Genomic DNA, 16927 nt, shown 5'->3' with positions numbered 1-16927 from the left:
AACCATCATTTATCTATGCTGTGTACAAGATCATTATTAGTATTGTTGTATAACTGGACAGACTAGAATTTAAAGGCAGGTAGATAGATAGATAGATAGATAGATAGATAGATAGATAGATATTCCGCAGCCTGACCTGCACACTGCACTCTGACAATCACCGAATGTAATATCATAAAACCTACTAATTGAAAGCTAGTTTAAAGCAACAGGCATCTGTTACTGTGTAATTATAGGTTATGTTGTACTGCATGCAGAACAAGGGAGGCAACTGCACTGACAGCAGTGTACACAATGCCAGAGGTGCACCTCACATCAAAGCCAGAGCTGAATTTAGAATGTATATTTAAAAGGTGATACTTCATATGAGGCTGATGATGTGGAATGCATCTATTTATGAGCCAGCAGCCTGTGATGCGGTGCTTAACCACTAAATGCCCCCCAGCATTGCATATGCATCAGTGCAAACGCTGCAACAGATGCATACAGTAGTAGGTAGCGCAGACATTGCAATACCCTATAAATGCATGGGTGCAGGTGCACATGGGGCTGACCACTACACCTTCTAACATGTTTAACCATGACAAACCATAAAATAAATAAAATGCCAACTTGTAGTCCCGGGGAACCTGCCAGGCACAGGTACAGGGACCCATGTCTGCAACATATCTGGGTGGCACCGGGGGAGATTCACATGCAACAAGTCAGAGACAACATGGGATACTCACAGCACGCAGCTCCCGAGTGCGATCCTTCATCCTGACCCCCGAAGGGCCACCCTGGGCCGGTGATCTGGGGCTTCTGCAGACAAAGAGGGACAGCTGTATCCCCGGCCCCGCACTGCTGCCGCTGGATGCCTGTCACTGCCTATGGGGCACACAGGACGTGCACGCTACATGCATACAACTTGTCTGACTCGCAGCTTTCGATGTGTGGCCGGTATAATACCGTCTGACACTCCGATAGTTAGGTTACCCGACTACAGCATTGTGCAACAGTTCTCTTCGGTATAAATAAATGTACAGATCTCCCTGTTAGCGGGTGAGTGTCTGTGTGCGGAGGACAGGGTTACTAATGCTGCATTGTGCACATGCTTTCCCTCTCCTGTATATTCCTGCAGCGATCACATATCCCCCCCTAGTCCGCTGCTGCCGCCGCACAGGTCCCTCCTGCGTGCTGCCTGCTGCTGCCGCCGCGATTCAGCGCATCATCCTCCCCAGTATCTGCTGCTGCTGCAGCTGCCGCCTCTCTGCCCGGGGATTGTGGGAAGAGGCGGCGCCTGCTGGGGGCTCAGCATACATACATAGCACTCAATAGGGAATGTATCATCCGAGCGGTGTGTGGGGCGTGATTTGTCCAAGACTGCTAGGTCTGGCTCAGGCTGGCTCTTCCCCGCAGTGTTGGGGTGGCTGGCTGGCTGGCTGGGGATCTGGGAGCTGGCTGGGGTCTAGGAGATGGCTGGGGATCTGGGAGCTGTCCATGGTGCTAGCTTACCTGGTGAATTACATACTGTACGTGTGCTGGGGTCCAGGAGCTGGCTGGGGATCTGGGAGCTGTCCATGGTGCTAGCTTACCTGCAGTATTACATATGTCTGCAAATTAACCGAGCATTGTGATAAATGCATAGTGGTCTCCACTGCCTCACTTTGCTGTTATAGAAAACAGGTTATTACAATTATGAGAAAAAATAAAAATAAAATGCACAACTGCTATCACTATTAGGTAATTAGTTCTCTCTCTCTTTGGGCAGGATGCACTAAAAGGAAAATGCGCTAAAACCCCCGGTTTCCTGGGATTTTACCGCATCTTTGAATGCACTAAAACCCTCTATGACTGATCAGTGCTGCAGAGGGTATCGCTAGCCTGTAGAAGCCTATGAGCTTATCTTAGTAGCACTGTGTGAGGGATCTGTCACGGATCTCTCCCAGCATGTCCTGCGGCGGGCCATCATTCTGCGCATGTGCATAGGGACTTCCGGATCTCACACCTGGAAGTCTGGGGATGGCGCCGCATTGCAAGGGACAGCTGTTATAGCAACAGCTGTCCCTTGTGTTACTAATCGCACATGTTAGCGCATATGCGATTAGTAAGAATGCGGTAGCTGGTGGAGGGGGGGGGATTAGAACATCCTGTACTCTCTCTCTATGGGCACGATGCACTAAAGCAAAAATGTGGTAAAACCCCCCGTTATCTGAGTTTTTACCGCATTTTGGTATTAACTAAAACCCGCACGCCGGGTTACCCCAATGGGGGGTATCACTTGCAAAACCTGGCAATACCCCATACAAGCCTTCTTACCGTGATACCCACTGCTCCCCCCTCACCTGTGTCTGGGAAGCCTCCTGCTGTGCTGCCCGGACCAGTGACCTCTACACCTTCTGTGTGTCAGGAGGAGGAGGAGGTAGGGCCCCACAGCAGCAGCCGGGGACAGCAGGAGGAGGGAGAGCCGCTGGGGACCCACTGGCTGCTTCGCAAAGGGCAGCTCTTATACAGTATGTATGTTTTTTGGCAGTTTTCCAGCATTTCGAAGCAAATGGTCAACTGTCATTTGCTCTCATCCATTACCAGGTTTTTGTTCCAACCAGACAGATCGGACAATAAATCTGTAGATGTATGGCCAGCTTAAGTACCATCACTGCCCCATAGCACCTATATATGGTATTAAGCATGCTTAGAACCCTACATAATGTACTATGGTACACTGGCACTTATTACTACTTATTACTGCTCACATATCTCTGACTACGCATTTTACTGGACATTCTGTATTGATACAAAAAAACAAATTTTCGAATGCACTTAAGCCCGGACGCCAGGGTACTGATGCGGGGGTATCTAAGCTGGCGAAACCTTACAGAAGCCTCTGGGCTTCTCTACTCAGAGTTGTTTGAGGGATCGGTCACGGATCCCTCCCAGCATGCCCTGCGGCCAATGCCGTCACTCTGTGCAGAGGGATTCCCGGCTCCCAGACCCGGACGTCCAGCACCTGAGCTGCATCGCAAATGACAGCTCTTATCACAAGAACTGTCTTTTGCATTAATAATGGCATATGTCAGTGCATATGCGATTTGTAAGAATGTGGTAGCCGGCGAATGTCAGTGATGTGAGGCGACGGATGTTAGTGCATTCCCCCATGTAAATTATAAAATGGCCTGTTTATGGAAAAGCAGTAATGAGCCTTTCAGACATAAAACTTTGGTTTCAACTCAGTTTGGATCCAGGACAGGGAGCACAGTTTAAGGCCAGGGTTAACGCTTTCAAATACTGTATGTCTAAATACCTTGGGTCATCACCCTTCACACCAGACCCAGGTTTCCTAGTGGCCAGGGTCTTCAGGCTTTCAGTGGAGGCTTGGAGATGATGTAATCTCCAAGCGCTTCTGTTTCCAGCCAATTATTTTCTTTAAGGCGGTACCTGGGTCATCAAGACCCAAGTCACACCTTGTGGTTGACCTGGGTTGCACGACCAGGGAAAAACCCTGATTGTCACATATGCTGGACCAGGGTCATTGCAAGTTCACATGCAAAAACCAGGTTTTAAGTTTATGTCTGAAAGTGACATCTTTCTAGAAATGACACATATTAAATTGCTAATTAATACTGCATGCAAGGACTTGTCATCCTAATTAATTTTTTACAGAAGGGTTGACTCAGTTCACCCCTCTCGGAAAATAACACATGCACAGTAGAGACATTATGGACCTGATTCTGAGTCACATGCAAAAGTGCACACAGCTAAATTTATTGAGTATTGCCTGTCTGCGCCTTTCTGAAAATGCCACCACCAACTCTTTACCTTGCGCACAAACGTTTGCCTGACTGTGCAAGCTGCAAGATTTACACTTTTATCATACATACAGTATACATTGCATCTGGAAAGTATTCACAGCGCTTCACTTTTTCCACATTTTGTTATGTTGCAGCCGTATTCCAAAATGGCAAAATCAAAAAGTGTGTGAAACGTGTAACTGAAAATCTGCGCTAAAGCAGCTATGAAGAGTTTTTGAAATTCTATAGGGTTAACACCAGCAACCCTCAATGCTAAACGGAGAAAATTGAATAATAAAAATAATCGTAAGCGCTAAATTATAGTAAAAAACGATGCGTAATCATAGGCAAATCTAAAGGGTGGTCCGGGGGTGCACCGGACCACCCATTAGACAGCCAGCTGCATAAAATTTAAAGAAATGACAGCTGGGCAGAGAGATCTGTGCGCTGCCCAGCTGTTTAGTCTAAGGCAGCGTTTCTCAAACTGTGGGTCGCACCCGTGCATGGGCAGGGCAGCCGAGAGGTATGCCGGGCCCCAGTAAAATTTTTGGGCGTGGATTAATCGCGGAAGGCGTGGCCACCTCCCGTGATTAGACTACGACCCCAAAATGTTTAGAGGGGGGTGAAAAAACACTCTAAAGTTGAGGGGGTGTTATTGTGTCCCCCCTCAGCAGCAGCAGCAGCAGCAGCACACCTACAGCATGTGCTGTGCTGACAGCAGACTCAGCATGAGCTCTCACACTGTTAGTGAGACACTAATGCTGAGCCTGCTGTCAGCAAACCACATGCTGCAGAGGTATGTGCTGCTGCTGCTGCCCGGGAGGGACGGGGTGGTCAGACCAGGGCCCCTGCTGGGCCTCTCCAGTAAGCCCGGGCCTGGGTAATTAGTACCCGCCCCCCCCCCCCCCTCTCGGCGGCCCTGTGCATGGGGTCGCGGCTCATAGTCAGTGGCACGCTCAAAGTGTTTTTTTGTTTGTATTTGGCCCCCGGTGGCTGTGTTATCCTCCATGGACCCTCAGGCACCGGGTGTCAGTTCTGCACTCCTCCCCCCCGACCCCAGTGACCTGGCGCCGGTCTCACACTCCCCACTGATCGTTCAGGCACCCAGGAGCAACACTCCCTGCCTCATTGGGACTCAGGAAGCTGGCAGCGGTCTCACACTCCCTGCCTCACATGGACTCCAGCACCCGGCAGCGGTGAGTCCATGACTTGAGAATCACTCATTTCAACAAAAGGGATACTGACGGACAGGGTAGTCATCAAGGGGGGCCCAGGACATAAAGGGGGCCCAGGTTTGGATTTTAGAAAGTATAATTTGTCATAGACGAAGTTGAAGCAATGTAGAGGTTGATAAGTGCTGCTGACACAGTTCTCACCAGGTGTTCCAGGTGTTCGAGAAAGGGAAAGGGGGGCCCTGCCTATTATGTCAGTCCTGGACCCCACAATTTCTGATGGCACCCCAGGATATAGGTAAATACTGTAAACTGGGGTTTCTCTCTTTAATCAGGCCCTGATCTCTGTACTGTATAGAGATCTCGTGGATTATCTTGGTATTGGGTGCTAGATGTGATACCGATAGGCAACTTACATGCGATTTGGGCTGTTTTCTTGCGATTGCGGCAATCAATCACATGAAAGTGTCCAAATTGCATGTGATTAACAGCAGGACCATTGTGATGCGTGGTTCCATGTTCATCGCACAGGAGCCTGCAAGTCACACCAGCTGCAGAAGCAATCTGTTGGATTGCGTTCAAACCGGGGGCAGACTTGGCTGGGATCGCATGTGATATATTGTATGCAAAAGGACCACATACGATATATCGCATGTGATCCTGTCGTCTGGTAAGGTCCCTGCTGGCTCAAGCAGTATTTAGTGCAACTTCTCCATTGAATGATTTATTTTCTACTGAATATTAACATCTTTAACCCCTTCACTGGTGTTTTTTTTTTAGGGAGTGCTCCTCACAGGGAGAGCGCACCCTATCAGCCGCTGCCCGGCACTGCCCCCGGCAAATCAGCTGTGTGCCGCACACATCCAGGAGGAAGGAGCCGGGTCCGGGCAGCCGGAGCTGGCCAGCGGCTGAAGCTGAGCTCATCGCTAGCTCAGCTCAGCACAGTGGTGTTGCCCGGCGCCAAGGATGGGGAGACAGTGGCAATCCCAGAAATTTCCCAGGAATGCCATTGTTACCACTGAAGCAAATTTCCGGGATTGCCAGTGATGAGGTTAATAAAGTGACACACTGTATTATGACTAAAGAGATTAACAAATCATAACACTCATATTAATATTATTGTTTTCCCTCTGAAGCATTCACAAAAATCTACACCTGACTCATGTACATTCCCTCACGTGTTACAATAAAAAAGCATACTGCTGTGACAACAGTTTATTAGTCAAATTCACATGGATTGGGTGTTGGTTCTACGTTTCCTCCACCTCCTCCACCATCACCCCCATCACCACCTCCACCACCATCTCCTCCTCCACCACCATCTCCTCCTCCACCACCATCTCCTCCCCCACCACCATCTCCTCCCCCACCGCCATCACCTCCACCACCATCTCCTCCCCCCCCGCCATCACCTCCATCTCCACCACCATCACCTCCACCATCTCCTCCACCCCCACTGTCTTCGCCACCACCATCGCCTCCACCATCTCCTCCACCACCATCACCTCCATCTCCACCTCCATCACCACCATCACCTCCACCATCTCCACCATCTCCTCCACCACCATCTCCTCCACCACCATCACCTCCATCTCCATTGCCACCATCACCTCCACCTCCTCCATCATTATCTGAGCAGCTTTGAACTGGCTGTATAAGGATGTCACTTGACTGACAATCCCCTTTGCAGAGCGTTTGCCAGTAAATGCCAGTAGCAGTATTCAGATTGGCAAACCTGCAGTTGTCATACCACCAGCCTCCACCACCAATGTGTGCACAGTTGGACCCTGATAAATCATTGTCTTGGTCACGGGTAGAGAATTTCATGTTGTCATGCCCTGCACTGGGCTGCCCAGATGTCATGGCATCTCCAGCATTGCCTGAGTACTGTCCCAATCTAATTTTATAGCAACTTGTTTGGCCCTCAAGGGAAAAATAGTCATAATTGGCTATATGCTGTATCCCAGCTGCAGAGCGCAGTCGGAAGCGTACATGGTGTAGCTGATGTGTGCTTAGTAAATGAATATTCTCATTGCCCAGCCAGTGGTCATCTCGAAGATCTCCAAAACCTTTCTTGTAGCTGTCCCATGTAGTATCCCAAATCCTTGGATTTTTGTAACAGTTTTTCTGAATAAAAGTCCAACCTCCATCTGGTCCTCCAAGCTCACAACGTACAAGTAGGCGCTTCCCGGGTATTGGTTCAACTACATATAAACCACTGATCCCTTTCTTTATTGCAGTACAACTCTCCGGGTAATGATTATCTGTTGACCAAAACAAAAGCCATTATATACATCAGCATTATCGTGGTCCTAATAAATCAGGCATAGATAACATCTAAAAGAGTAAGGGCCAGATGTACTAAGCCTTGAAAAGTGATAAAATGGAGAGTGATAAACAGCCAGCCAATCAGCTCCTACCTGTCATTTTTCAAACACAGCCTGTGACATGGCAAGAAGGAGCTGATTGGCTGGTGGTTTATCACTCTCCAGTTTATCACTTTTTAAACTTAGTACATCTGGCCCTAAGGGGGTGGTTCAATACCACTCACTAAGCAGAGGTCATTCGCTGCTTAGCAAACAGCTTAACACCACCTGGCGTCCAGCCGAATGCCCGCCCCCGCGCCCTCCCCACTGCCAAATGCCCTCTGTACCATGCGATGGTGTACAAGAACACATCCCCTCGCAGGTAGCCACTAGAAATCAATTGATGGTCACTGACCATCGAATGATTTCTCCTGATTTCCCAAATAAAAGTCAGGGCAGATGTATGAAGCAGTGATAAGGTAGGAGAAGTGAGCCAGAGGAGAAGTGGCCAATGACAACCAATGATCAGGACCGAAGTAACATCTATCATTTGCATAATAATACACAAAGCAGCTGATTGGTTGCCCTGAGGCACTTCTCCTCTGGCTCACTACTCCTCCCTTATCACTGCATCATACATCTACCCCTCAGTCTTAACTGACTTTTACAAGAACTAGGACAAAGATGTGGCAGGTCGCCCGCCCCCGGCAGACATCAGCCCGCCCATGTTCCCAGGGGAACGCCGAGCGTTTTTATCGCAGCGAACGGCCTGGCGACTGTGTAACTTACCGAAGCCGTTCACTGCTGGGGTTTGCACATGCGCAGAAATGTACATGGGCAAACCTTGACCATCGGAGCTGTGCACAGAATTCGGATCACTATGAGAGATCCTGAATCGGCCCTAAACTTCTCAGAAATTTCTAGTATATATAATATGCATTTATTTATATTGCAAGCGTTAAACATTATGTCCATACAGTATGTGTGTATTATGCGTGTGGATAATGGCCCTTATTCTGGTTCACTCGCAAAGGCAAATTCCTTCTCAAATGGACAAAACCTTGTCTGGAAGGAGGGGGCAGATGTAACATGTGAGAGAGAATTAGATTTGGGTGGAGTTTTACTTCAAAGTAAGATCTATATTGCAGTGTAAAATTAAAGCAGCCAGTATACTGTATACTCAGAAATAAAATAACTCACCTTAATCTAATTCTCTCTACACAAGTTACATCTGTCCCACCTGCAGTTCACATGGTTTTGTCCATTTTAAAGGAATTTGCCTTTGCGAGCGAACCAGAATAAGGGCCAATATAACAAAAAATGTATGACTAAAATATGTTTATCATGATTAAATATGGTCCAATAGCAAATGGTTATTGCCACTGTGATGGTATTACTGTTTTAGCTGAAACTGTTCAGTGATATATATGTTTGATAGGATGGCACAACACTTGTACTGGTTTTTTATTATACAACATGCATTGTTTATGTATTTTTGAACTGATGCTTCAAATAAAGTAAAAAATAAAAAGTAAAAAAGTAGCAGTATAGTATCTCATTGGAAATATATTGTAGCAGTATTCTGATTGGAGAACCTACAGTTGCCATACTGCCATCCACATCCAGGGCCTCCGACAGGGGGGTGCTGTGGGTAAAGCTGTCCCGGGCCCTGGCTTCCGGAGGGGCCCGGGCAGCTGCCCACAGTGACAGTGGTACGGTGCCACCCCCACCCCTGCGGTTGCACACCGCCTCCCCTCCCCCCGGCGGCCCTCCAGCCAGGCTGCACAATACATAGTGCAGCCTGCATAGCACCGAGCCTAGGACACAGAGGGTCTCGGCGCTCTGCAGGCCGCACTGTTCACAAGTGCAGGAACAAGGGCGATGCCGTAGCTACTGTAAGTAAGTAATGGGTTCGGGGTGGTGGTGCGGTTGCGCAGGGGGTGCCCGGACTAAAGATCAGTTCTGGGGGGGGGGGGGGGGGGAGCGGGGGGGCCCAGCCTGAAGTCCCTGGCCCCAAGATTACTAGTGGCCGCCACTACTGGATTCTGTTCAATCACCGTCATTGTGATGGCTAGAGACTATGGGCTCGATTCACTAATGATCAGTCACTGGGGCATTCACACCGAGGACCAATGTTTCCGCTGTGCGCATGAGTATATGCTAATATACACATGTGCAGTTGCAGAGGTGTTCTCACATGGGAGGGGCGGGATGGAGGTGGTCAGGGGGATGACGCATGGGAACGCCCAGTGTTTTATGGGCATCCCCATGAAAATGCTGGGCATTCCCATTGGTATGCTGGTGGGCCGATGCCTGCCAGGGACGGGTGGCCTGCCTTTTTCTAGGAGCCACACGCTGCAAATATAGGCGAGTCAAGACTGACTTATTGTATATTTGAGAACAGGGGAAAAATCATTCCATGGTCGCCAACCATCAAATGATTTTTGCCCCATACGCTCCTGTGCTAATGGATGTTTATGAAAAACATCTATTCGCATTGTGGCGCAGATGTTCACGCAAATCTAACTCTCTCTGCACAAGTTACATCTGCCCCCCTGCAATGCAGCATGATTTTGTCCATTAGAGAGAGGATTTGCTTCCTTTTGCCCCATTTCACTGGTATAGTGATTGGTACTACAGTTAGGGAGCTAGATGGCATGATTGGCATGATTGTGGCTTTCACATGCTTCCACTAACCCCATAGTTACATAGTGTGGCAGGGACCCCACCCCTATCCCTGACACGCTGTCCTTCTGCCATTTATTGAGGGTAAAGTAAACATGAGAAATACAAATATTCATTTTAAATAAAGGCTTGATTCACTAAACTGTTAAAAACTTGGTTACTGTGTCTTTTCTTAGTTCAAGGTTATTCAAAATAAAAAGGTACTTAATAATAAATGAAGTTTTAATAAGCCACGAGTCTGGTTTGAGATGTTTTCTTCTCTTGATTCACTTATGAAATAACAGATGTACAGTAATGTGCAATTAAGTCCAGTCTTAAACATATTAAGACTGGAAAATACATTTTACTGTGCTAAGTAATGTGAGACCCATTGGAGGTCAACCCCCCCCAATGGCCTTTGTTTTGTCACCACCTTTTTCTTGTGACAAACACTGTGGCCCTGTTTCCAGGGCTTATTCTGTCTTCTTAACCCTTCTCTGTCTGTCTTCTTTTTGTTATCTCTCCCTCTATCTCCTCCTCCCTATACCCCCTTCCTATTATGGGGTCTAACTTCAACTCGCCTTCCATTAGGTCAAGACTTATCTGGTTTCTCCTTCCCAATGGTTAAATTTCTTTCTCCTAATGTTAATGGCCTAAACTTTCCAAACAAAAGACTGCAAGCTTTAGAAACTTTTCATGTTGAATGTGCCAAAGTAATCGCCCTCCAGGAAACTCACTTCCTGGCCTCTGCTCCCCCCCCCAAGTTCCACAACACCCGATATCCCACGGGTTATTTTTTAAATGGCCCTGCTAAGAAAAATGGTGTAGCACTCCTTTTTCATAACTCTGTACATTTTGTTGAAGTGTCCCAACATTCAGATAAAGAAGGGAGATACTTGATTCTAGTGGGGAAATTGGATGACGTGGAGATTACCCTGGTCTCACTCTATGCCCCAAATACTAATCAAATTGCTTTCTTACGAAAACTTTTTGAGGCAATCCAACGGGTCCGGAAGGGCCGCGTAGTTGTTATGGGAGATTTTAACCTGGTGGTAGATGAAAAACTTGATAAAACCCCAGCTCCGTCCAGGTCACTCCCGAGTGCCCACACTTCTCTCAGTCACCTCCTAACTGAGTTCGACCGTTACAATGTATGGCGAACACAATCCCCATCAATTTAAGATTATACCTTTTTCTCGCATGCTCACAACTCGTACTCGCGTATCGATTTGATACTAGCAGATAAATGGTCATTGCAACACGCTGCCAAATCATATATTGTGCCGATTACATGGTCGGACCACGCAGCAGTGTCTTGCTTGTGGAGCCCTAACCCTACCTAAAACATGGAGACTCCCAGATTACATTTTAGACTCCCCCGAGGCCTTGGTAACTATCTCAAAAACTATCTCCACATATTTAGAACTCAATTCCACATCTGACACCTCAATCCCCACCCACTCGTGTGCTCTAAAAGCAGTCCTTAGAAGCCTTAGAGGCAAAAAACAATGGGTGGACTTGGAGAGCCAGCTGTTCTCCCGCATATCATTTATGGATCTTCTCTGGACCCCTTCCCAACTAAGGCCCCCTCAATCGCTAATATACGCTCTATCTCCGATTCTCTCTCTGCATGGGACACGCTAGTAATATCCGCAAAATATGTCTCCCTCCCTTCCCGCACCCTTTCCATACATGCCCTATCAAAATGAATGCCTAATATGAACCTAACCAACTGGGCAGCCTGCAGCATTGACTCTATTGCTGCATTAGTAGTTGGTGTCTCCATAACCCCCTTTAGCTCGCTTCAATCCCAATTTAACATCCCAGATAGGGAAATATTCTCTTATAATTGAATTGTAAAGCGCTATAAGACTATCAGGTCCAATATTGCTCCCCTCCCCGAACATATTAACAAAACTAGCTATGGGTAACTCTAAGGGTTCGATACGTTTTTGGTATTCTGGGCTGCAAGCTGATGCCCCAGAGGTTAGATCCTCCATACAAACAAAATGGGAAGGGAACTTACAGTAGCATGCTCTCTCTCCCAACAACAATGGGAACAAGTCTAGCTTGCATCACATAAGGTGTCTAAATGCAACAACCACCTAGAAATGCATTTTAAACTCTTACATAACCTTTACTTTACCCCTGCTAAATTGCATAGAATCTGGCCCTCATTCTCCAACCTATGCTGGAGAAAGTGTAACGAAATCGGAGGCACCTTCCATATTTTCTGGGCCTGCCTGAAAATAAGACAGCTCTGGAGGGGAGTCTTCGACCTTACCTTAAAGGTTCTTGGGGTTTTGGTTTAGGAGTCTCCTCTGCCGGCGTTACTTCATGTCTATCCATCAGATATTCCTCAACCCAAATGTTATGTATTAGGCCACCTTTTCATAGCCACTTGGGCCTGCAATAGCCCAGGATTAGAAAAAAATCTGCCCCCCCCCCCCCCACTCTGAAAAATTGTCAGGAAAACTCACCACTCGTTCCAAATGGAAATGATGGCCTACCCACTTCCCTCAAACCTTCTTCTACAATGTTGTCATGGTCTTGCTCGCAGGATTATATAACCTCAACTGAAGGGGCAAACCTATTATTTTATATGGCCTAATTTACTGGAGAACCCTCTCAGATTATTCCTACTTATCATCAACTGTATAATATGATTGCTGCCATTTCCACTTTTATTGATGTTTTTTTTTATGTACTTCGATGTATGTTGGATGTACCATTTCCCCCCTCCCCCACTACCCATTTCCCCTTCCGTGTTTAATGGAACAAAACCTTTAATAAAAACTAGTTTGGAAAAGACTGGAAAATACATTAAAACAAGATTTTCTAGGCATAAAAGTGACAATAGAAATAATTAGAGATTTTATAATGAATTACATTACTAGGAGCTGAGTAGGAGTTGACTCCATCTAAGGTCCTCTCTGAAGAGCAAAGTGTGACCTCATCACACATGACAGCCACATGGACAGAGAAGGTCCTTAGTCTACTTCTTTAGACTAGAGCAGATGCCCAGCAATCTAGCTAAGTCATTATTGGGCACAAATCTCAGTTTTTGCTAGAGGTCTGACAAGTCGCTGTTTTACCCATTATACACAAGTTTTTACCACACTTTTTTTTTCATGATTGCCAGTTGGTCACTTACCGTTACTTGGGTAGTTCAAGATATCTTCTGTGTTGATTCCAGTTAACATATGTCCGTTTTGAAGGTTTGCAATTGCAGACAGCTCCAGTCTGAACCCATACACAGTACCTAGAGCCATTACTAAAAGCAGCCACGGCAGAGACCCATGCTTTTCCTGGACCCCTAAGACCATAAAAGGCAATAAATAAGAGAAGATTTCCATGATGCTACTCAATGATTAATGTCACAACACAACAAAAGCTGTAACCTTATTGAGTCAAAAGATACATGTTATACATTCCATCATGGAATACCACAGGTTGACTGAAATAGGTGGTGAAGTATATATATTTTTTTTATTTGTGTGTGTGCGTATATATACAGTACACACATATAAAAGTAATAACACACAAACACAGGCAGGTGTGGAAAAATGTGTTAATAGTTTATTTTTATAAAAGTGAAAACAGAAAAGAGAAATCTTAATCAAAGAAATATTTGATGTGACCACATTTTGCCTTCAAAACCGCTTCAATTCTCTTAGGTACACTTGCACACAGATTTGAAGGAACTCGGCAGGGTGGGTGTTTCAAACATCTGGAAGAACTAACCACAGATCTTTTGTGAATGTCGGGTTGCTCAAATTCTTCTTGTCTTTTCAGGTAATCCCAGACAGACTCAATGATGTTGAGATCACTGCTCTGTGTGGGGCCATATCATGACTTCCAGGACTCCTTGTTCTTTACATTGAAAATAGTTCTTAATGATATTGGTATATGTTTAGGGTCATTGCCCTCCTCCAACAACCTACAGTATCATGAATACAGCTGGGAGACTGACCTTCCTTGCCAGATGTTCATCATCTGAAAAAAACTGCTCTATCAGTCCCTCCATAGGAAACCTGTATTCTACCGTATTCAATATCAAATACTTTTACTCATGCACAAGGTCATAAACCAAACTACACAAATGCACATCGCTTTTCTTATCTCCCAACTCGTCCTCTGAGGAATAAAAATAAGACCTAATTTCTAATTTACTGTGGGGGGTAAAGTTATTAAGGAGACTGCCAGATGACTGTTTCAATGTAACTTTATGATGCAGCCATTATTATATTACTATGTACATTGTGTAACAGTGCCAACTGGGCAGCCCAAAGTCAAAGTCTGCTTCACACGCCACAAGCATTAGATGTCAGTTGTATAACCTTTGTTACATGTACATGGGTAGTATTACTGATGAGTCCCTGAGTGCCCATACATATTTATTTAGCAGCATTACAAGGGCAGCTACATGTGTATTAGCCTCAGGCAGGATGATGGTATTGCATGATGGATAAGTATCTGTCTGTATTTCTCAGCACTGAGGACACCATTAATCCTGACCAGATCCCCAACTCTATTTGCTGAAATGCAGCCTCACACTTGCAAGGAACCTCCACCATGCTTCACTGTTGCCTGCAGACACTCATTATTTTACCAATCTCCAGCCCCTCAGTGAACAGACTGCCTTCTGTTACAGCCAAATATGTCAAATTTTACCATGTTTCTGCACCCCAGTTCCTATATTTCCGTGGATAGTTGTATCCCTTGGTTTTGTTTCCACAGTAGATAGGTGTACCTGGGTCCCACTGGTTTTTGCCAGTTCTGAGCTGGGGGCACTGTTAGACATTTTCCGTTCTTAAAGTAAGCATTTTATCAGATGTACTCATTTTCCTTGGCAGACTATGTCTACGGTCCTCAACATTGCTCGGTTCTTTGTACTTCTTCAAAAGAACTTGAACAGCACATCTTGGAACCTCACTATGAAAGATCTTGCATATGCCACATAACTTGTGCCTTGTTGCTGTGTTCAGTCTTGACATGGTGTATGACCTGTGACAGCTCTCCTTTGAAGCCGAGTTTGGCTGTTCCTCACTCAGTTTTTAGGCTCTTAGACAGCTGTTTCTGTTTCAGTTAATGACTGGGTTTCAACCTACATATGAAAATGATGATCATTATCACCTGTGTGGTATGATTGGTAATCATACCCCTGAGTATAGTCCTACAAAATCTGTGACTTTTGTGCAAGTGTACCTGCAAGAATGTATGCTGTTTTGACGTGAAAGGATCCTCACAGCAAATATTGATTCGATTTGAATATATCTTCTGTTCATTCAATTTTCAGTTTGTTAATGGATCAAAAGAATCTATTAATACTTTTTTTTAAAGCATTCTTACTTTGCAGCATTGTTATCACACCTGCCTAAAACTTTTGCACTCTATTGTAACCCATAGTAACCACTCAGCTTTTACCAATAATATTATAGCATGTACTTGATAAGTGCTACCTCAAAGTGGATTGGTTGCCGTAGGCAATTTTTCCACTGATTCAGTCTATTCACCACTTGATACATCAAACTCATTGTTTAGTAAATGCTCCCTGTTTAGCCTTGAGCCCAATTGAAAACTAATATTTGCATTATATATATATATATATATTGCTCGGTATGGGTACAAATAGCGGCACTCCAGCAGACTTAATGTGAAAATTTTAATGCAAAAGGGTTACCGACATTTCGGGGTAACAAACGCCCCGTTTTCAAGGTGTACAAGGCGTTTGTAACCCCGAAACGTCGGTACCCCTTTTGCATTAAATTTTTCACATTAAGCCCGCTGGAGTGCCGCTATTTGTAGCCATACCGAGCAATACATTGTTTTTTTCTGGAAGGCACCCGCGGCAGCTGAGTACTCAGACTGGAGTGCCAGGCTGACACAACGGATATATATTTATTTATTAACAGTTTCTTATATAGCGCATACATATTAAGCAGCGCTTTACAGAGAATATATATATATATATATATATATATCATATTCTAAAAAAGCACAATGCAGAGCGTATACCAGGTAAAATATATAGTATATATACCATAGTTTTAAACACAGGTTAAGTAGACTTGCAGGACATGGTATTAGTTGCACATTGAATTGTATATTACAATATTGACCCATTGCTGGCATCTAGAGATCACCTTACCCATTCTTGTCCAAGTAGTGTTGGGCTCTGTATTTCCCATCACCAGCAGTTCTATTTATACAGCATATACATTGGGCGGGGATTCAACTGCTCTATCAGAGCAGCTGTTAACCAGAGATAAATCATGTTTAATAAGTAGGTGTGAAAGCAACCGCTGCCTGATTGCGGGAAAGACGTATCTATCTAGTTTACACAAATATGCTTCATGACTTAGATAGGAGCACTGCGCTGGATATTGGATATTATGCCAGGAAAATGATTCAGCAGCTTGAATATTGCACACCGAGAGAAAGAGAAGCAATGTGTTATGTACTGGGGATAGAGCAGAGTGAGAAGTGATTATACATCCTCCAGTGACAGAGGGATAGAGAGAGACAGCGAACCGAGCGGCAGATGGTTTCAGAGTAACTAATATCGGAATAGCGTTCTATGAAGAAAAGAGCAACTTGCTGTATAAGAAAATGGTATGAAGCACAATATACTGTAGCTGTGGAAAGGAGCAGACTTGTATTACAAGCACACATGTAGGCTCAGGCGCTGCATATATATATATATATATATATATATATATATATATATATACCTAGAATAGGCAAGTATAGTTATAGTACGCAGTATTCAGGTAATCACAGCATAGTACAAATTCTTAAGAATGCCCCAGTGGTCCCTACTGTAGCCCCACACCCCAGTCTGTCACTTGGGTAGCTAATCCACCATCAAGAGCAATGACCTCCGGCCCTGGAAACACTTTATTAGGAAGTCATGGGAGCTTCTAATCAGCCCAACCTTGATCACATCAGTTTTTGTGCTGCTGATCTAAAACCTGGACTGGATCTTCTATATTACTTTCATGTGTAAAGATGCTGT

At 45.4% G+C, this 16927-nt stretch overlaps 2 protein-coding genes across 4 annotated transcripts in view; both read right to left on the bottom strand.

Annotated features, from left to right (window-relative positions):
• STX1A (syntaxin 1A) overlaps positions 1–1270 on the bottom strand; it is a 120664-nt gene extending 119394 nt beyond the window's left edge. For 2 of the 3 annotated variants that reach the window (XM_083172074.1, XM_083172073.1), the window contains exon 1: positions 729–1270. In XM_083172074.1, coding sequence (XP_083028200.1) covers positions 729–758 — 30 coding nt within the window. In that variant the 5' untranslated portion in view covers positions 759–1270. The remainder of the gene's footprint in view (positions 1–728) is intronic. The other variant, XM_083172072.1, reaches the window with a different exon arrangement.
• Positions 1271–1641: 371 nt separating this feature from the next.
• On the bottom strand, positions 1642–16092 carry LOC146058396 (fibrinogen-like protein 1-like protein). Its single transcript, XM_083170678.1, has 4 exons — positions 16061–16092; positions 13064–13225; positions 6352–7203; positions 1642–1649 (listed from the first exon to the last, which is right to left on the bottom strand). Exons 1-4 carry the CDS (start codon positions 16062–16064, stop codon positions 1642–1644), a joined length of 1026 nt encoding a protein of 341 aa, XP_083026804.1. The 5' UTR covers positions 16065–16092.
• Positions 16093–16927: the final 835 nt, after the last annotated feature.

Source organism: Crinia signifera, chromosome 2 (assembly GCF_055691185.1).
Source record: "Crinia signifera chromosome 2, ASM5569118v1, whole genome shotgun sequence".
Classification (NCBI taxonomy): Eukaryota; Metazoa; Chordata; class Amphibia; order Anura; family Myobatrachidae; genus Crinia; species Crinia signifera.
This window is presented reverse-complemented; position numbering and strand designations above follow the sequence as displayed.